Here is a 21438-nt window from a genome sequence, read left to right as displayed (position 1 = left end):
ATTCTAACTATCTGGCAGACAGACAGGACAAGAGTGATGTGAGCGATTATCTCCAGTTAAAACTCTGGCAGAGATAGTGAGTTGCAGACTGCATCATGACATTTACATTAATTTAGTAGCTGTCAAGATGTATTGGTGTGTACAGCTTCTTGTAGAACTAACCTCACCATCCAAGGCAAATTCCTCAAATGTACTTGATGAAATAAATTATGCAGTTAATGTAAAAGTTAATCTTTTTCCCCATCTAGTGGTGAGTCTTTGAATTACAGAAATGGAGTGACAAAATGGCACAGCTCTGTATAATCACAGAATGTTTTTGTCTTATTCGATGGCTGGATTTAGACACATTCAAAATATATGGTGGCTGTAAGACAATCCATTAAATATCGAATTTTATGGCATCATTTCAGCTCGCAGAGGGAGTTTCTCTCATGATCACAGCTGGTGTTACCAATGTAGCAGCAGAGCCTTTCCAGTGAGCCAACATGCAAACACTGGACATTAATTAGTGTCATTGGTAACATCTGTGAAGGCACTTGGAAGTATTATGTGACCTGGAGAGGAAATCAAATCAGCTACACACTTGGGGTCTGTATCTGTGTTAATATTTTACTGGTATAATATGTAGCTAGTAGTAGGCTATATGATGCGTCTGGATTTCAGTACACTGAAAACAAGCAGTAGGCTAGCCTACACTTTATTGTTGTGTCACAAACAATTACCTTCATAGTGCTTTGGCCTCTGGTTGCTGACTGCACCCAGTGGGCCTACAAAACCCTGGCACTGGCCTACAAGGCAACCAGCATAGGGCATTGCAATGGTGGCCATTTTGTGGTGCCACAAATCGAAAGCCCATTAATTCTTTCCATAGAGATATCTGAAAATATTTATATTAATTATTTTAAGCCTAGAACCAAGCCATTAAAAAAAATTAAGCCTAACCCTATTATTAATAAGTAGGGAACTGTGGAATAAACTCCCCATTTGCAGACTACCAATTTTCCTCCATAGTAGTCTAAATACTCACCTCTTCAGACTCCACCTCCTCCCCTAGCATGTTGCTCTCCTCGTTCCCCCTCTTGGTAGCTTACTATGCAGATGTATCTTGGTTACTTGTTCTCATGTTTTTGTTTCTTTGATTAGTTTTCTTTCTACCACAAATGTTAAGAATGTGATTGGTTAGACAGATGCTATGTTCACTGTTTAACTGGTATCCAATTTTCCTCTATCATTTACCTTGTTTATTGACTAGAGCCCATGCTTGCCCGCCTTATTACGATTGTGTACTTCCATCTGTGATGTGAGTTGTTTGCATAAAAAAAATCATTTTTTTAATTAAAAATGTTTTTGAAAGATTTTGCCTAAAATGACATGCCAAAAACATTGACGCCAGTGGTTAGTATCCATAAAAAATATGTAATTTTGCGTTTCACTCACTCAGGACATGGAGCTGTGCGCTGCTGGTGGCTTTTCCTAAGGTGAACTCCACCCTGCCGTTCATATCCAGAGAGGTATGTCGCAGGGTCAGTCTGTGGACAGTTCCCATCCTCTCGATTCGTACTCTGGAGCCAGGCTGCAGAGGGGCCCCGTTCAGGCTCCACACCGGCCCTTTGAGGATGGGCACTGACACTTCGCATTCAAAACAGGCCTCTTCAGGGGCCACAACTTCCACGTCTTCCAGCTCCCGGACCATCGTTAACGCAGCCTGGGCTGTGTTTGGGTGAGGGAAAAAGGAATAATAGTAAATTCCTATAACAATAATAAGTTCCTGGTGAAATGTTAGTAAAATGTTTGACATGTTGATATTTAGTTGGTTGTTTTTCCCTTGTTGGAGCCAAGACAACATGAACCCTAGCATTGATAATACATTAAAATTTTAGTTTCTGCTACTAGTAAAATAAGGTTTGTTCCTGGATTTAATTTCTATTCCTCCAAATGGTTCGGAGCCCTGACAGAGCTAGAATATTTAGTAACATAAGGATATTAACTTGTCTCATAATGGTAACACATTTATCTTTTTAGCCTGGGGGCAGGCCTAATGGAACACTTGGTTAAAAAAAATAAAATAATAATAATAATAATTTTAATTTTGAAGTTACAGTCAAAACTGTATACAGTGGTCCTGTAACCACTTAAACCCTATTACTGGAGTCCCCCAGGGGACGATACTTGGCACCCTCCTTTTTTTCTTTTACCTCTACACTAAACCTACAAGCTCTTGACGCGTCGCAATGCAACACATGAGCTTGTAAATCTGTGATTTTTGGGTGGTGAAACCGCCCCTATATGTGAGGTTTGGATATTTGCACACCAAATCCTGCGCTGTGATTGGCCACAAATGTACCCCCCTAACCCTGCACCGTGATTGGCCAATCACAGTCTATTCAGGACTGTGATTAGCTAGGGAAACATGACATATGTGCATAGCCCTATAAATAGGACCATAACTTAAAACAAACAATAAATGTGTTTTTTTAAAGTTATGGTTTCTTCCATCACTTCTTCCATCACTTCTTCCATCACTGTGATGACCACTGTGACCACACCGACCACTTCACACTGGGTGTGATTTTTTTCCCAATGTTCGCCTATTATGATATGCCCATAAAAGGGACACTGGAGTTCATGTGGTTAAGATTAACAGCAACATGTAATATACTATTAGTGCATTAGCATGTACTGTACCAGTAGATGGCGCTTAGATATTGTTTGGTGAGTTGGGTTTGTCTCATGGTGGTTTGTCTATGGCTGTTATGGAACATGTGAAAATAGCTTAGGGCCGACTACATCTCCTGTCATAAAGTCACGCACAAATGCATCCCATTACAACAACTTTATGCGATATCAGTAGTCTTTTGTAGGCAGTGTAGCCAAATGTAAGCCACTCATCAGTGTTGTGAACAATTTCACATGAATGCACTGTATTGATATTATATTTCAGTCCAATAAATTGTCTTTTGTTCAAATTGCAGTGCAGCCAAATGTAGGTGTGAAAAAGTCTCTTCAAACTAAAAGAAGTAGGACACCCTTTCTTTCACATCTTGATAATGAAACGACACAAGGAACAGCAGTTAGGAATCCTTACACATTCTACTGAGAAATAGCCTACTAGCTCAGGTTAATTTCAAAACACCAAAATGTGAATGTATGAATTTAATGAATGTACAGCTGGCAGGTCACAAATTTTAGGAAGGAAGCCATGGGACGTATAAAATCTACCTTCAGCCAGGCTATGATTGGCTCTCGGGCCGGACTTTAGACATGCCTGCTATTGAAGTTTCATTGTGTTCCTGTGATCCTGAATTTTCATCTAGAATTTAATTCACATTCTATTCACATTCAAGTTTCTTTTAAGAGAGTTGAGTTTCAAGTTAATTTCACAGTTAAGTACAGTAAAAAAAATCGTAAAATTATAAGAAATCTCCTACCTTCTACTGTGAGCTTTGCGGAACATGAGTATTCGCCGACCTGCACGCTGTACGTGCCCTCGTCATCTAGCGCCACCTGCTGGATGATCAGCTTGCGGTAGCCGCCTTCGCTGCAGATCTCGAAGCGCTCGCCGGGCAGGACGACGTTGTGGCCTTTGTACCAGCGGATGCTACACCTGGGGTTGGACACAGTGCAGTCGAGGAGCACACGGCTCTTCTCCATCGCCGTCTGGTCCTGCAGAGGTTTCACGATGTTTACAGGAAGCTCTGAAAAGGACAAACCTCAGTTTATATTCATGTCCACTCACAGTTGTGAGCTGATAAAAAGTACTTACAATTATCTTTGCATTATTAATATTATTTACAAAACTTGACATATATTGCCAATATTGGCAAACTTGGTTAGACAAATGTGCTATAATAAGTATTACTAGAATACAAAAAAATGTTTTAGGTAAATTATTCAGATTACATTGGAACATTGAAAACTATTTCACAATATAAATAATACCTTCCACCTCCAGGCAGGCTGTAGATTCAATATGCCTGGCAACAAACTTGATCTCTCCAGAATCCTCTCCCCTCACGTTGCACATGAGAAGAAAATGTTTGGTCCCTGAAATAATAATAACTGTATTAACCACTTTAACACTGGCATCCCAATTTTATGTCGTTTTAGGTAAAGAATTTTCTGGCATTTCTAGCACCCTCTGGTGGACATATTTGCATACAGTAAACCTACTCTCATAGGAGCTCAGAACCGCTTGGATTGTTATCAGGGATTGATGCATTCAAATCCAAATCACAACAGCAGGTCCACATACTGTACCTTCTTGGCGGATCTTTGTGGTGGTAGTGGGTCGTATCTTCTCTCCATTTTTATACCATTCTCCCTGCACGTCCTCTATGTTGATCTCACAAACAAACACAGCGTTCTGGTCTTCCTGGATGTCCAAGTCCTCCAGCCCCTGCAGGATCTGCAGCTCGCGTTCTGTCAACAATGTGTTATTTTTTATCAGATACCATAGACCAGTGGTCACTGGTTCTCAAACTGTTTCATGTCAAGGACACCCAAATGAATATGTATTTGGACCGCAGACCCCTTCAGAAAATATGTTGTGCCCATACAAGATTTGTGTTGTTAAAATGTTTTACATTTTTTTTTTTTCAAGATTGTTTGAAAATACCATATCTACAAACTCACAACGCATCCCGGCACGACGCGCTGTGAGTTTGTAGATATGCTATTTTCAAATAGCAATCAATCTATCAACTTTATTTGTGTAGACTCAGGGGTCAATAGCCAATGCATATAGGTTTAATGTGGTTAAACAGCTTTTTATGCTATATTAAGGACCCCTGGTGGTCCCAAACCCCATTTTGAGAACATGAAACATGCCATTATGCCCTGTGGATGAATTCTAGCCATTTGAGGGACCCCTTGTCGTAGCCTCTAGCACCACCCTCTGGCTAAAATGTCTATCTATGCACTCTATAAGTGTCTATACAGTATGTGTGTTGTGTTAATTATCATCGTTAAATGTAAGCATTTTAACATGTTCTTACATGTTCTTACATGTACACATTTTGTGGGCCTGGTTATGTGGTACAAAAAGTAACGGGAGCTTGAAGCAGTTGGATGTTTAGAGGTTGGCTGGTTGACAATTTAGTCATATAGGGTCTTTATTTTCATAGCTTACTGACAGATGGCAGCCGTGTGCTATATTTGTGATGCATTTGTGATAGCAGGCCATATTTCAGCACATAACATCACCATTAGCATTACAAAAGGAACTATGTCATAAGCAATTACATTTATATTATTATCGTGCTGCTAAAATGTACAGTGTAGTGATACAGTACTATTATTACTACTACCACAAAAGAGAAGGAACTAGTTATTTATGTTGATCTCGAGATTCACAGAGTCCATTATAAAAAAACATATACTATTTCACTACACACATAGACACACAGACCCTATCATAGACGCCTAGACCCTTGCAGTGCAGAGCCATGCAGTACAAATGGAATCATATGGATCTTGGGAAACGTTTGAGAACCACTGGTATATGATGTGTCTATGATGTATGACTCGATATCTGAGCCACATTAACTTCCATTGTAAGATTAAAGTGAAATATTTCAAAGAATATAAAATATGTGTGGGGAGTTACTTGCTTGGCATAGCATACTGGCAGTGTGCACAAGGAATTTGGTGCTGATCGGTCCAGCAGATTATGAGATTTGCCCCGGAAAAAAACATAGACGGACCGACTCACAGACTAATAGACAAGACAGACCCATTTCTACATGGCTTGCCCCAAAGGAGCCACGCCATAAAAAGTAATCAGTCATTTTAAAAGACTAGATTCTCAGTCTGCTAATTGGCCTTCAAATCCAGTCCTATATTGCGCTGATCAAAGCAATGGTACCCAAGTTATGGGCATTTTAAATGTTAGACACTGCTGTAACACTGCTGTAGTGCCCTACAATTTTATGTTTTTTGGTGTGACTATTCGCATGGCTGACCCCTGAACAGTGTTTGTGGTATGTTTGGTGCGGATTGGAACAACGGTGTGCATGTGGCCCCCAGGGACCCTGACTTGGCCCCTGGTGTGACTATTGTCATGGCAGACCCCTGAACAGTGTTAGTGTCAAGTTTGCTGCAGATTGGAGCAACAGTGTGCCTGTGGCCCCTGGGGGCCCTAACCTGGCCCCTAGGGGCCACAACTGGCCCCTGGCTATTCTGATGGCAGACCCCTGAACAGTATTTGTGCCAAGTTTGGTGTGGATCGGAGCAACGGTGCGCCTCACAAGTCTGCATGTTACGTTTGTGACATCCACCGCCGGTCGCCCACCCACCTACCCACCCTCTAGGCAATTTTAATATAGGATGACTTGTGCAGCTAACTCCTGTGTCTTAAATGAAGATATCGTATTGTATAGATGTCTACATGTCTTTACCATAGACCTCCACTGTGCAGGCCGTTGAAACCTCTCCAGAGTCGCAGGTGTAGGTACCAGAGTCACCAACGTTGCATTTCATGATCTGGAGGAAGCGCTTTCTTCCCATAGCATAAATGCGCATGTCCTTGCATGGCTTCACTTCAGCCCCATCCTGAAGATGAAGAGAGGAGGAACCATTTGAATATTAACTTGTCACAATTATTACATAATCGCCTAATTGCATGATCTTCATAATCGTTTCCATGTGGAAAAAGGTTCATACATGTTTAAAGATTGTGGAAATAGCCGATCTACAAGCTCAGGGGGTGCAGGGAATCTGACATCTGAAGCGGGGGTGATCCCTTTAAACTGTAGAGTTCATACTCGCCCGTGTCAAGAGTTGAATTGTGTTGAACTTTTTTCTACGTGATGTGTAGAGACGCATCTATTCATAGAGTGCGGGGCGTAGCTCCCCATGTGAAAAGCCCTTAAAGGAGTAGTTCAACCAAAACAATATTCTATCAGTTACACACCCCATAAAGCCTTGAATTCATGAAGAATATTTTGTTTTTGTCGCATTCCTGAGCCAATAATTTGATACTCTATTGAGTCTCCTACTGACCAGCCACCCCGTCATCAAATTATTGGCTCAGGAATGCGACAAAAACATGAATCGATGAATTCAAGGCTTCATGGCTGTGTAATTTAGTAATTATTTGGGTGAACTACTCGTTTAACTCTTCACTTAACATAGCTTGTGGTTTGTGCACTAATTGGCTGTGTCACCAGCCACCGGATGCGCGATCCTGAAAAGTAACTGTCTTGGACATACAGTGTATGAGGTTTCCACCCGACAGTTAATAGTTTAAGCCAAGTAACAGTACTTTTACTTGAGTAGGATATTCTAATACACTTTCCACCCCTGCAAGTAGCACAAAAGTCAGATTAATATACTGTACTAACTGTAGTAGTGAGTCTACTTCCTTTGCAAGTCATCAGCACAAATATGTTTTCTATTGTACTGTGTGGGTTTTTATTACTTGAAAATAGAACACGATAGTGTTGAGATGCCCTGACACTCAAAGACACTCAATCCTGCACAATACGGTACACAGTCAAACTGAGTGTTAACTTTACTCTGAGCATGTACAAAGGTCCATGGTCCATTTGGTTTTATTTGTACACTGCGAGTTACTAATTTATAACGGAGGATTTTACTGTATATAGTGTCTATATATTCACCATATCATAGGTTTGTTCTCGCTTACAGAAATATAATTGCAGATGGCTGAGAAGAACAGAAATGCAATACTCGCCTTGCTCCATTTGACATCCACATTGTGTCTTGACAGCTCACATTCAATAGATATGACTGATCCTTCAGAACATCTTTGGTCCTCCAGCTTTTTGATAATTGTCACTGGGGGCTCTGGTTGCAGCAAAACAAAACAAAACATGTTGATTTATTTAGAGAAGCTGGGTTTCATACTTGAGTGTCCTGTCCATGTGAACATTGCTGCTCCAGGCAAATGCTGTTTAATTGTAATTGTTAATGTATTTAAAGAATGATTATTACTGAAAAGGCTTGTAACCCAATCTCCCACATGAGAGACCAAATTTTTACCCGAGATATTTCAATTATTATTTTGTGGCAGTTCTACTTGTTAACCAGTAGGTGTCCTACCTGACACTTGGGTCTACATTTCCCAATGCATTGCATAGGGTCACCAACTCCAACCACTGCCTGATGTACTAGTTATATTGTAATAACATACTCTACCATGCAGATTGGTTAAACGTTCCGAATTGCAGCTTTAAAATAAAGATTTGAAAACATTGATAGGCTTCATAATGTTATTTGCTTCTTTAAGTGCATTTAAAAAATAATAAAACAATAAATTAGCTTAATTACAGTATCTGTCTACATTCTAGTTACTCTAGGCCTGATGACGCTCACACACTATTAGACTTGACAAAGGCATGTATACCAGCAGCAGCAAAACTTGGTTAGCCAAGCAGCAGAATTAAATCTGCCAGGAACCAGGTGTTTGACTATGGTGTACAGTGGTTTCACATTGAAAGAATCCATGCACACTTTTCCCCCCTTTTTTTTTGCATTCAAATGCAGTAGTAGCTAATTGTAGTAGTGTAGCGTAGTTTTGGCAACTTGATAATGTGTGTTAAGGTTTTGACAGTGTGATGTTATTGTGTAAATATAGCTAGCTACTAGAATGCATGTGGTTCCCAGCTTGCTGACATTGCATTGGTGGTACTTAGAATGGAGCTATTTGCAGGACCATCATCATGAAGCATTGTGCAAACAAACAGCTAGACAATGTTTCAGTGTTTAGCTGTGGTGGACTCATCACACATTTACTCAAGTACTGTACTTAATTACAACTTTGAGGTATTTAAAATTTCAGTAATTTATACTTCTACTCCACTACACCTCAGAGGCAAATATTGTACTTTTTACTACGGTACAATTATTTGAAAACTTTAGTTTAAGTTACTTTGCCGAAAAACATACTGTACTGTACATTAACCACATAAGCCATTAGTTGAGAGATAGCTGATGAAGGTCAGTTGGACAGAAACATTGTTCTGTTCTCAATAAAACTACTATTGTAAGTGAAGACAGTGTGCAAGAGTTCTCCCTCTTTTCATATTTTGGCTATTCTACCACCTCACAAAGGTTGTAGAATACAGTGGGAGCTTGTACTGCTGTTTTTGAAAAAGTTTGAAAGATTTGGATTTTTTTATTTTAAAACAATAGCAACTGTATAACCTGTAGCTACCATAAAATATATTACTGTGTTCTGTATACTGCTCCAGGTCATTTTAAATCGTTTAGTTTGATTAACTGTTGCACCCGTACTCGTGTCCCACACAGTAGCCTATATGTACACTATGGGAACTCCCAATGTACAGTGATGACATTTTCATCCAAGTGCCACCCCTAGTCTTTCGACTCCTAGCTCAACGGGATGAGACATACTGAATGACTCCACAGGGCATGGATTATCTTACGGCATGGAGGTTTAACTGGTGTCTGACAGAGAAGACTGAAGACGACTTTGCATGGGGTCGTGCTGGGCTATTTTATATGACTATGTAACGTGAGCCCGGATAAGATAGCAGCGGTAGCAGAGCTGTCACTGCATTCTATTATCATGCTGCTGTTTGGCACTAGATTTACTCGGGAGCGTCTAGCCACCATAAAAACAAATGCCACCGTAAAATGATATTGCGGTTGAAATTTAAATGTTAAGTCTCATATCAGGGATAGCTAAAGGAGCATGGGCCAAATTAGCCTATTTTAATGAATAAAATATGATTTTAACCAATCTGTATGGTAACTAGTACATCTTCAATGATTGGGGGTAGTCTTGCTACTCTTCCGTTGAAAAGATTAGACCCTGTGTCAGGTAGGACACCTACTGGTTGACAAGTAGTGCTGCCTGAAGCTCATAAGCACAATATCTCTCCATGCCAAGCTGGGGTTCTATCTTGGAAGAGCGGTAGAAGTTTGCCTCCCACATGGGAGACCCGGTTTAAAATCCCAGGTTGAGGAGATGAAGCTTACATACTGTATTGCAGCTTTAATGGCTTATTATGCTTATTGTGTATATATTGTATCTGGTTCATACACATTAAACTCCTCAGTGCAAATCTTGCTCTGAGCATGCACAAATGGAACCAAATCGACCTGTAAGGGCGCATTTGGCTCCATTGTTGTACACTCAGTTACAAATGGATAAAGTAAAACATTTTACACAAACAACACATTTTTACTGTGTATATTGTCGAATTTTCCTGTGTTCTAATTGATCGTACCTTTCACCACAAGCCTCGCAGACGTCTTCAGATTCTCCACACAGAACATAAAGGTTGCGGTGTCTTCGACTGCGAGGTTGGGGATGGTGAGGCTGTGGACTTGTCCTTTGGCACTGATACGCCAGTGATTAGTGGGCTTTAGTTGGACTCCATTTTTCAGCCAGGTGCCGGTGACATTAGCATGAGACAGTTCCACCTCGAAAGATGCCGTCTCTCTCTCTGTGGTTCCGATGTCCACCAATTCCCTCTTTATTGCGATTTTCCTCGCTGTGTAGGAAATGGAGGGACATTTTGACATAACATTGAAGTGACTCTGACGGAAAGTCTTAGGAAGTACTTCACTGACCAACGGTAACACAATGTTTACATTTCAAACAATGATACAAATATTTTAGCATATTCCTTCTACTTTCACATCAACTTAACAGAAGCCTTTTTAAACCTTCCCTAAAACACCCTGGGCAACGCTCCACACGTCCTAGACTCTTCTCCCCCCTGGCACCCAAGCTGTGGAATAAACTCCCCCTCACAATCAGGACTGCAGTCTCACTCCCCATTTTCCGCTGCAGTCTGAAAACTCACGTCTTCATACTCCACCTCACCCCCTAGCACTCCTCTCTCCTTGTATCGTTTCTTGTTTTTTTAATATAAATGGTAGTTATACAGTGGTTAGCACTTGATAACGGCAGTAATACCAGTAAAATGTGACTGGTAATACCAGTCAAATGTGGCACCACCACTACTTGGTGGTGCCACATTTGACACCTTTTTTTAGGTGTAGTGTGGCTGATCGGCCACGATGTGGCGCATGTGAGTCCATGAACCCTACAGTACATTATTAGCAACAGGGGGTGATTGCATTTCAAAGTGATTGTTATTTTAATTTTTTGCATTAATGACTTGCATTAACTGTTCAACAATATGTTGTTGTTTTTTTGCCAACACTTTTTTCCGCCTCTCCAAACTGCCGCTCTAGCCTCTAGGCGGTCACCTAGGTCACCTGTATGGACTAGAGCTGGGATCGGGCTGATTTTTTCAGCCCGAATACGACCCGTTACCGACAGCTTTGTGTCCGACCCGAATCGAGCCCGACCATTAATTACAAGTAAGACGCGCGAACGCGGGAAGCGAACGCCAAAAACAAAATGAAAAATGAAAAAAAAATATTTAAAAAAAAGTAACCAATAAAAAAATATATAAAAAATACAAAAACAATCTGCGTTAAAAGGAGCATCTTAGAAAAATACTAATTCACAAAAAAAAAACTTTGAATGTTTTTGAACAATTCAACAAAGTGTTTGAAGTGCCTGTTTCACCCACTTCCGGGGGGCGGAGCCAAAATCCGAGCCCGAAGTATTTGTTCGTAGACCCCCACTTAGGGGGGGTAGAAAAAGTTTCGGAGCGATTCGGGCACTTTTCATTTAACATGTTGACCGATCCGAATTGAATTCCGACCACCAAACATCCCCACCAGGTATCCCAGCTCTAGTATGGACGCGCCGGCCCTGCTGATGACTCTCTTCCTACATCGGGCCGCCGGTCCTAACCTGACACCGTCAAATGGAAGAAGCTTGCGACACACATTTGTTTCACAGCCTACTTCCCATCTGAGACTTCGGTCGCAGAATCGATGACAGACAGTTTTTCTTTTTTTCAAGCTACTAGGCAGGTGATTGGATGATCCCGCCCCTAGCAGCCGCTGATTGGTTCGGACACGCAGTGTTCGGCCATCTCTACTCCCTGCGCAATCCCAGACCTCCCTGAAATCAAATGCAAATGAGATTTCCGGAGGGAGGGGGTTTACCAGGCTGCGCCGGTCCATCCTGGACGTACCTTACGGTAGTCCTTAATGATTGCAGAGAATCTGATTATTTTGATCTCTGGCTTTCTGGCGTGGACGTCATGCCACTGATACTCTGGAGACAGAATCTTAGTGGGTTTGTGGCGCCAAAGGTAGGCGTTCAGATGAGACTCATCCTGCCACTCTGCCTCGATGCCCCGCTGGGCGTCCAGCTCAAAGTTGTCGCTGCACGTCGACAGCATGTGATGGACGGACGCCAGCTCCCCTCCGAACGCGCCCCCGCCGTAGTAGAAGTCGCCCTCGTCGGCGGACATGAAGGCTTTAGACTCCGGTCTGCGTTCGTAGATGAACTGGCTGCGCTCTTGGGTGAAGTGATTAAAGTGTAACACGGCGACCAGCTTACCTAGAGTTTCAGATCCCCAGCGGTCATGGAACTTCGAATCGACGTCAAAACAGAAGATGTAGTCGGCGCCATCGCGCAGCTCCGTTTCGATAAAATTGGCAATTATTTTTGACCTGCCGGCTGTTATCTCCTCCCAGCGTTTTGAGTTTGGCGCTGGCTTGACAAACAACTCCCGTCCTGCAGCCATCTTAACGGAGGGGACTTGCTCTGGCCTATCCGTGAAGACGTAATAATGGACTTTAAATCCCACGAAGAAGTACCTCTCTGCGGTTTCCAGGAAATCCTTGAGGAATTGTATGTATTCACCAACGGCAAAAACTGTAACTGCCACGGTGATGTTGCAGGGTTTGTAGATGCCATCCAACAACGCGGGTTCGAATGTGGATTCCCATACGATCGGAGCTAACCAGGGCGTCATCGCGACAACGTCGGTGCGTCCAGTCAGGGCGCTCGGTTTGTCGTAGCGAAGATATTCCGGTGCAATCGTTTCTCTCAGACACGTCAGGGCCAAGGGGACTGTCGGAGCTGGAGCCGGGTCCTCATTCTTGGGGACTGTCGGAGCTGGAGCCGGCTCCTCATTCTTGGGGACTGTCGGAGCTGGAGCCGGGTCCTCATTCTTCCAATTCAAAGAACGGTGGATTAGGATAACCGCGGCGGAGGCCAACATCCCTGTGACTATTAGACAAAAGGCCCTTCTTTTGTCTGGTGGACGGAACCAGCTAGTTCGAGGGCGAGCCAGTGGCGGAGCCATGACCATCCTCAAGACCGTCTTGAGAATTAGAGATAGTCAAAGAGTGAATTACTTAGTTACTAAGTTGAATAATTCTTCTCTTGGACACGGAAGTATTGAGTTCACCATTTATATAGTGCTTGGCTGGATGCTCGCGACATCTTACTGATGTAAGCTATCTCCATATATGGAGTTTACGTTGGATATAGGTCGGATAACTCCACATAAGAGCGTTCATTTGTATAACTATATTAGGTATATATTCTGCTTAGCATCTCTCCTCTTTCCCGAGTCCTTTCATTTCAATGAAATCCATTGCAATTCTGAGAAGACAGACGTGGCTGGAGTCTTCACAACCTATACATGATTATTAGGCAACAATGAATATCCTGACCCAAACACCAGATAGAGAAAGATTTCTTATCAACTATCTGCAGAACTTTACAAGATGAGGATCTCCATGAAAAACAAAGACTGTTAGCCTGTGTATCATATGATAGCCTACCGTATAGGCCTCAGTGTACACAGTAAAATCCTCAGTGTTCATTTAGGAGTGTCAAAATGCCACTAATAATGAGGACTTTATTGTGTAGGCTATAACCTTTATGACATAAGTTGTTTTGCAATTTACCAAAATACATCTTGATAATATAACCCATACAATTATTTGTTTCACTTCTCAACAAGTTCAGCTTCAATTGCAGCTTCTATCTGTTGACTGAAAGCAGCCCTGTCTCAAATAGACACAACATGCCTGTGTGTCTCTACCGCCATTAGTTGCTCTCTACCGCCATCTAGTGGCACCACATAGAAAAAAGTGGTACCACAAAAATAGGTGGTACCACAGGGGCACCAGAGGGGTACCACCCCTGACATTGTCAAGGTACTACCACTGTACTATACAGATCTATGTTGGTTACTTGTACACATGTTTTGCTATTTAGATTTATTTTGACTAAGAATGTTATTTAGATGGCATTGTTTAGACACATTCAAGGTTTGATGTTTACCTGGTATCCTAGTTTCTCTGAAGCACTAACTTGTTTTCTTTTCCCTCTATTTATGTGAGTATTTAATATTTACCCTGTTGTTTGTTGACGAGAGTTCATGCCACTTGTAAGTCGCTCTGGATAAGAGTGTCTGCTGAATGCCTAAATTGTAAGTGTGCTTTTGCACATTGTTCTGTAGATTTCAGTAGCCAGCATAACAGACTAATATTTAACAGCACACTCATTTGGCAGACTGGAGGATGAGACGATATTTTTGTCATTTCAATACCAGGCTTTACACAAAATCCTGCTTCAAAACTGCCAACATTTTTCATTTATACCAAGACGGACAAGCATTCCCTGTGGAAAAAAAGAAGTGTTTATTTTGGAGACCTGATGACAACAACCTTAGTTTTGAAGGCCAGCGGGTAAATTTAGATGCAATGAGAGAGGAGATCCAAATTCAGAGGAGGTGCCAACAGCAGCCTGAAGTCCAGACTTTTCCCTTCCCCACCCACGCTAGTGTTGAAAGAACAGCCTCTAACTCACCCACGAGCCTGCAGATCAGGGCACTAAGTCACCTACGAAGCATGCACAAAGAAAAACTAACATGTACAGTACGTACATCTTAATCCCTAGATGATGCCCAAACTAAGTCCTTTATGGGGTGCAAAAACTAGTAGCACTGGAGAAATACTGCATGCGTGTAAATGGATTTGTGACCGTCGCAGGATAGTATCCACATGCATCCCTATTCTGGGCTTGTCATAGTAGCCGAACTTTCTGCGAAATTGGCCGATCTACAAGCTCACAATCGTGTCGACGCATTGTGCGCTTGTAGATCGACTATTTTTAGCGACGAGATTTGCAGTAGAGGGCAAAAAAGGAGGGGGTCATGACAAGTACAGACCCCTAGGGGACCCTGGCAAACGAAGTATACAGGGTTTAGGTGGCTAACAGCCAGAAAAATAAAAACAGGCTTGAAGATTAACTCAGCAGGCCCTTCCTTTGAACCTCCAATCCATTGGCCTTTGACGTGCTTCATTAAACCATCAGGGCTCTAGTGATCTTGCGTCAATACATTCACAGCTGAAAAGTCAGCTTGGGCTGTGGAGCAATCACCTGTTGGTAGGCATCATGTCGAGGTAGAACAAGCGCCCCCTCCCCCCATCATCACTCATATTACTCTTACTCAGTCAACTGAGTTTGCCTTAAAAAACAGCAGTGAAACAGTGTGTGCGTGTGGGGTCGTTGGACAACGGAGGTAAACAAACGGCAACAACAGTGCATAGTGACAACACGTGCAGACTCACGTTCCACAGTGAGCTGGGCCTGAGTGCGGTCGTGAAGGGTCTCGCAGCTGTAGGTGCCCCGGTCGGCGAGGGCAAGTCTGTGGATGGTGAGGCTGCGTTTCCGGCCCTGCTCTTTCAGGGTGAACTTGGCTCCGGGGTGGATCAGCACCCCCTGCCTCATCCATTGCACCTCGCCGGAATCCAGACTCACCTCCACCTCCAGCGTTGCCTCGGTGAACTCTTCAACCGTGACTGGCGCCATGCATTTAGTGAACAGCACCTGTTGCTCTGAAAATGAATTTGCTGAATTATTGGACAGCGGTGATCTTCCACAGAAATTAGCCACTGCAGGATTTTTGAGTACAGGATTTTTGCAAGGGCGACCTGATCGAGAAAGCAGCAGCGAAGCAGCATTTGCTGACAATGTTTGTAGTGTATTTACAGTTCTATGTTTGAAGGCCTTGTTTAGCCTTATAGCACATACTGTTCAGTAATACAAACATTATTTTCTTTAAAAAAAAAATGAGGGCCAGAAAAGAATTAAGTATATTTGAAAGTTTTTCTGTCATTCGAACCAAATAATTTCAACTTAAATTCAACCACAGAGACAATTTGTAACCATACCTCTCACCAGCCCTGCATCTTGTAGTGACCCCCCCCCCCCCCCCCCCCCAAAGTCACTGTGCCACTTGTCTCTGTCAGTTACCAGAGGAATTCTAACAGGAGAAGCCGCTAAGCGCTAGCCGTCAAAGGCGCCTCTTCAACAATTTAAACATGTCTGAAGGGGTCATTATTTATCACATATACGCTGAGGTGGTACTAAAATGCTAGACAGGCTTTTGAACGACTTGCATTTTGGATTGGAGTCCTTCGCCTCTGCAAACAGTAGAATAATATTTCCTTTTTACTAGAGCCAGACCGATATATGGGCCAGTATTTGACTTTTCTGATCATTGGTATCGGCAATTATTAGGCAGCCAATGTGTCCCGAGTTCTACGCAGCATGAGCTTGTAGATCATATTTTTTGTATTTTTATGAATTGCGCTTGTATCTATCTAAATTATTCGTCTTATTTGTATTTATTTGTTCGCAAATTTAATGTTAAGTTAGATGTTCGCAAATATTTTTTGGGTTAAAACATTGGTAATCAGTGGGTTAGGACTCTCTAATCATCGGGCTCTACTTCATACTTAAGAATGGAGGGTCATGAGGTACATGTGGTGAGTAGTGGCAAAGCACTGTCTGATACCGTGAAAATAAAGAATTTCAGATAGAGAGCAAATGTACCCAGCTGATCTGGTCAGTCACATTTAGCATTCCTGACAAAGTTTTGGTTTGTCTCGTTTCTCAATTTTACTCACGGTTGGACGCGTTTCATGCCGAGAGCAACTCTTACTTCATCAACTAACCACATTGTATGATGAAAATAACATATTTCGAAAATGTGTTAAATGATGCTATATTAAAATCGGCTAATGGGTGGGCCGGCCGGCCGGCAGGCCACTTCCCTGTCACTATGACTCAGACATAACCATACAGTTCACTATGACTCAGACATAACCATACAGTATATAGAGTTCCCACTGCAGCTACACCCAAATATGGCGTGGTCATATATGTGGTCATGAGTCGAAATGGCGGTGCGACATTCCGACTCATGTTTCACAAATGTTTAATACTTTTTGAAATATGTAACTTTTCTTAAATTTTATTACCTTGTCCAATTTTATTTGGACAAGGTAATAAAATTACCTTGTTCATAGATAACTGGTGTCGCAGGCTGGCCACATGAAGTCCGAGATCCACACCCTTCCCATGTGGATACTAAGATCCACATAATTTACTAGCTCTATTTTTGTTTGTTCTTCTGTCCAACAAATGGGATTTTATCATTTGGATATGCATGCTTTAACTTTTTGTAAATATTTAACCAATGAAAAGTTTATTAACAAGAGCTTGGAACACAGGTTATTTTTTCCATTTCTCTCTCCACTAGTACTTATTGCCTTTTCATATCCTACTTCATATCCTACTTCCCTCTCACTCTCTTCCTGGTCACACAATGGGTCCTCGATCACTCTCCTTGTCATATGGCTGTCACATTCCCCATCTCTCTAGTAATGCTGTACAGTCCCATCCACTCAAGTGTTTCACAGCTTTGTACCATGCTTGAGGGGTGGCCTTTCCCCCACTCTCGCACAAGCATTCCATTTCACGATACCACACCTCACATTCATCTCGTTTACTCCAGTTGTAATATGAGAATCCTGAGCCACTGAACACGGTGTCAGCAGATGGGCACAACAACAACAACTCACCTTGTACCTGGAGGTTTGCCTCGGACAGCAGTCCCTCCGCATCGGCTGTCACCCTGCCGCCATCTGAAACCTGGCAGTTGTGGACCCATAGCATGTGGCACAGGCCATTGCTGGACACAACGAACCGCTCGCTCTGAGGCACTGGCTTGCCTCGCAGGCGCCACACCAGTTGAGTGTCCTCCGGTGAAACCACACACTTAAATGTTGCGTCCTCCCCCTCTCGTACTGTGATGTTATGGAGCTCAGCGATGAACTCCACAATACGTGGTGCTGAGGGCAAAAAGATCCCTTGAGTTCTTTTTCCTTAACTTCACTGAGAGAGGTTCACATCACTGACAAAATGTTCATCGCTTGATGAATTTGATTTCTGCGGTGTTAGGCCTATATATAAATTGTCCATTACATACCTGTGATACTTGGATCTGCAGTGAACATTAGCTCCAGAGTCAGCTGTCGGTAGAAATGGCGAGCTCTCGTTTCGCGACTGTTGCTGCTAATGAGCGTTCCAAACAGGGTAGCAAACAAGTTTGTCAAAATAGATAAATTTTATGGTGACCAAGTCACAAGTGCCATCTTGACCTTCACAGCCCAGAAAGCAGAATTTTCACTCGGTGTACATTTCACTCGTGTGTATTTTCACTCAGTGCATCGTGCACCAACATTTTTAATTTAAATTAACGCTATGTTAAATTTATGTACTTGTAGTCTCAACTCCACTGTGGAGCCTACAAAATTAATGTATTTAAGTATTAAGTTATTTTAAAATACCATATTTGGAATACTTGTTACCAGCAAGATGCTTGAAATGGGAGCTCGCCGTTTTTGCCAATGATTGACTCTGGAGTTAATATTTTCCGCGAGTCCAAGTATTACAGGCATAAGAGACAAATTACAGATCTACAAGCTTGCGACGCGTTGTCTTATAAATCTGTCGTAACACCGTCTTATGATGAAGTATAAAATACGGCTGAAAAGTAGGGCAAAAACGTATTTTCAGTAAGCTGTATTAACATACAGTACTAGTCCATATCTAGCTACAACAATATCTGTCTCTTTTTAAACATAATTATATGGAAATTACTTAAAATGAAAAGTCCTCCATAACCGCTTTAAAGCAGCTGTCTGGGTATGTCTGAAAAATCATGACAGATGTACATAGCGTATTGACTGTACCTGGTAAAACCCTACAGTATACTGTATACAGTACTTCATTGTATTTGTTTTCTTTGTTGACCGCGGTCCCCCAGGGGTCTATTCTTGGCCCCCACATCTACAAGGCAAGCAAGGCAAGGCTACAAGGCAAGGCAAGCATCACACTGCAACGTGTCATATCCGCTACTTTGGGTGAATGTTCGCCAATCTTTGCAGAATGTCCGCCTATTAGGGACAGAATAGGGACGCTAGGGTTCAAGTGGTTCAAATATACAGTAAACGGACTTACTTTCTAGAGTGACGGTGGCAGAGGTCTTGTCATCTGTTGTTTCACAGGTATACTCTCCAGCATCCTCGTCCACCAGTTGGTGGATGGTGAAGCTTCGCTCACGACCTTGTGCCCTTATCGTGTGTCGACGGCTAGGGGAGATTTCCTGGCCACCCTTTAGCCACTGGACATCTCCTTTGGGCTTGTTGATCTCGCATCGTAATGTAAGGCTACTGCCCTTCAGAGCTACGACATTCTCCAGAAGTCGGGTGAACTTCACTTGCATTTCTGTTTAATAGAATGTGTGGTATAATATGATATGTGTGACAATATGACTGTTTCAGGGATTTGTGTAACAGATATAAAATGATTGAATGTGTGCATAAAATCAGTGCAATAGAACTGTGATTATGGAAAGCTTTGGGGGGTTGATTCCTTACCTTTGACAGACACCGTGAAATACATCTCATCTGTGTTCACGTCACAGATGTATTTTCCACTGTCTGAAACACGCAGGGGATTAATAGTGAGATTATGGTTTTTACCCTCACTTGAGATGTGAACGTTGTCTTCGTTCAATAATCGGCCCTCTTTCAGCCATCGTACATTGGCCCTTTCTTGGTTTACTATTGCACACAGTGTAACGCTCTCGTTTTCATAGGCAGAGATGTTGCTATTTGCTTGTTTATTGACAAACTGGACTGGTAGCTCTGTGGGCAGAAAGAGAGAAACAAAACAAAATAATTTTCATCATAGAACCCACAAAAGCAGAATCATATATCATCACTGTCGGGCGGAGACCTTGTAAAAAAAAAAAAAAATAAGGAAATGGAAAAAATTACCTGAGTTCCAATGGATACAATATACTGTAGTTAATGTTTAATCACATGCTCTTATTTCACACTTTTATTGATTAAATATGAAATATTTATAAACCCCACAGGCAGACTAACCACTTTCAACCTGACATCACTATTTTGGGAATGAAGGTGAAATCTTAATTTCCAAACAAATTCGGAAAAAAATCAAAAAATGCCAAAATAGCATATCTACAAGCTTACAACACATCGCGACACAATAAAAGATGACACGTAGAGATACAAGGTTTCTGCCCGAGAGCGACGGTATTTAGAAACAAATACTACCTTGAACTTCAACCAATGTTATCATTTTGTCATCGATGGCATCGCAGATGTACTCTCCCGAGTCTGAGGGCTGAAGTCCCGAAAGGACGAACTTTCGCACAACATCGTGGCTATCAATATGAATGCGATCGTCCAATTCCAGTAACTTGTCGTTCCAGAACCACCGCACGGTGGCATCGGGCCGTGACACCTCGCACTGCAAAATAAGGTCATCTCCTGCCACCAGGATATGATGTTCCGGGGTGCCAGAGTTTCCAATAATGCATACAGGAGGCTCTGGAGGTAGAAAGATACAATACTGTTTGTCATTATTTTACAATACCAAGTCATTATTTTACAATACCAAGTAATTATTTTAAGACGGGTTTCTTATTATAATGACTGAAGGATATTTGCAATCACATTGGGCTTCCATAGATTAGTAAGGTTACTGACGCGAGATGAAAAAGAGGTTATCTCCATGACATTTGAATACAACGTATTGATGAGTGATGTAATGACCTTTGACGGTGATGTAGAACATGATCTTATCATCCACAGCATCACAGGTGTACTCTCCTGAATCTTCCAGTCCAGCGCTCAGGACCACTAGTGAACGGAAAGTTCCTTGCTCCTCGCTGCAGTAGCGCTCACTGTCATCAATGAGCTGGTTGTCTTTGTACCAGCTGACTGACGCGTTAGATCTGGACAGCTCGCACACTAAAATGATGTCATCTGATACCAAGAACTGCTTTTCTGTGTTGGCCTCCGTTTTCCCCAGGATTTTCACAGGCAGCTCTGAAAAAAAGAGGAAACCTGTCTGTAAAAGTGATGTTCTCATTTTTGGCAGATTTATAATCCTTTGTCAGACACTGACAGAGCCCGTTTTTCACTTTCCCCAAGTTTAAGATATTTATTAGCGTTTTTGTGTATTTGGTAGTTACTGCGCATGCATTAACTACCCCTCTCAATTTACTTTACCTGAGATCAATATGACTATCATTCCATTATGTAAAATAGCTTACCAGATAAACTAGCAACTTGTCATAAAAGGTAATATGTTTTTGCTGAGGTTGCATCCCATCACTGGGAAGTTGCATCCCATCACTGGGAAAGTTTAGTTTTCTGCTGTCATTGATTGTGATT

General features: G+C 42.1%; 2 protein-coding genes across 9 annotated transcripts in view; both read right to left on the bottom strand.

Moving 5' to 3' along the window:
• The window catches only part of obsl1b (obscurin like cytoskeletal adaptor 1b), a 54422-nt gene that overhangs the window by 5388 nt on the left and 27596 nt on the right, over positions 1-21438 (bottom strand). For 7 of the 8 annotated variants that reach the window (XM_080413119.1, XM_080413122.1, XM_080413124.1 and 4 more), the window contains 13 exons: positions 20815-21090; positions 20314-20589; positions 19609-19878; positions 19190-19456; positions 17749-18018; positions 15451-15717; positions 10215-10481; positions 7694-7806; positions 6396-6549; positions 4258-4419; positions 3940-4044; positions 3429-3695; positions 1438-1710 (listed from right to left, as the gene is read on the bottom strand). In XM_080413119.1, coding sequence (XP_080269245.1) covers positions 1438-1710; positions 3429-3695; positions 3940-4044; positions 4258-4419; positions 6396-6549; positions 7694-7806; positions 10215-10481; positions 15451-15717; positions 17749-18018; positions 19190-19456; positions 19609-19878; positions 20314-20589; positions 20815-21090 — 2967 coding nt within the window. The remainder of the gene's footprint in view (positions 1-1437; positions 1711-3428; positions 3696-3939; positions 4045-4257; positions 4420-6395; positions 6550-7693; positions 7807-10214; positions 10482-15450; positions 15718-17748; positions 18019-19189; positions 19457-19608; positions 19879-20313; positions 20590-20814; positions 21091-21438) is intronic. The other variant, XM_080413120.1, reaches the window with a different exon arrangement.
• LOC308105775 (histo-blood group ABO system transferase 2-like) lies at positions 12015-13085 on the bottom strand (the record flags this gene model as incomplete). Its single annotated transcript, XM_080456703.1, has 1 exon — positions 12015-13085. One exon carries the CDS (start codon positions 13083-13085, stop codon positions 12015-12017), a length of 1071 nt encoding a protein of 356 aa, XP_080312829.1.

The sequence above is a fragment of the Gymnoscopelus braueri genome, assembly GCF_963280865.1.
Source record: "Gymnoscopelus braueri genome assembly, chromosome: 18".
NCBI classification, from domain to species: Eukaryota; Metazoa; Chordata; class Actinopteri; order Myctophiformes; family Myctophidae; genus Gymnoscopelus; species Gymnoscopelus braueri.
The sequence above is the reverse complement of the archived record's forward strand: the minus strand, read 5'-3'. Positions and strand labels throughout refer to the sequence as shown.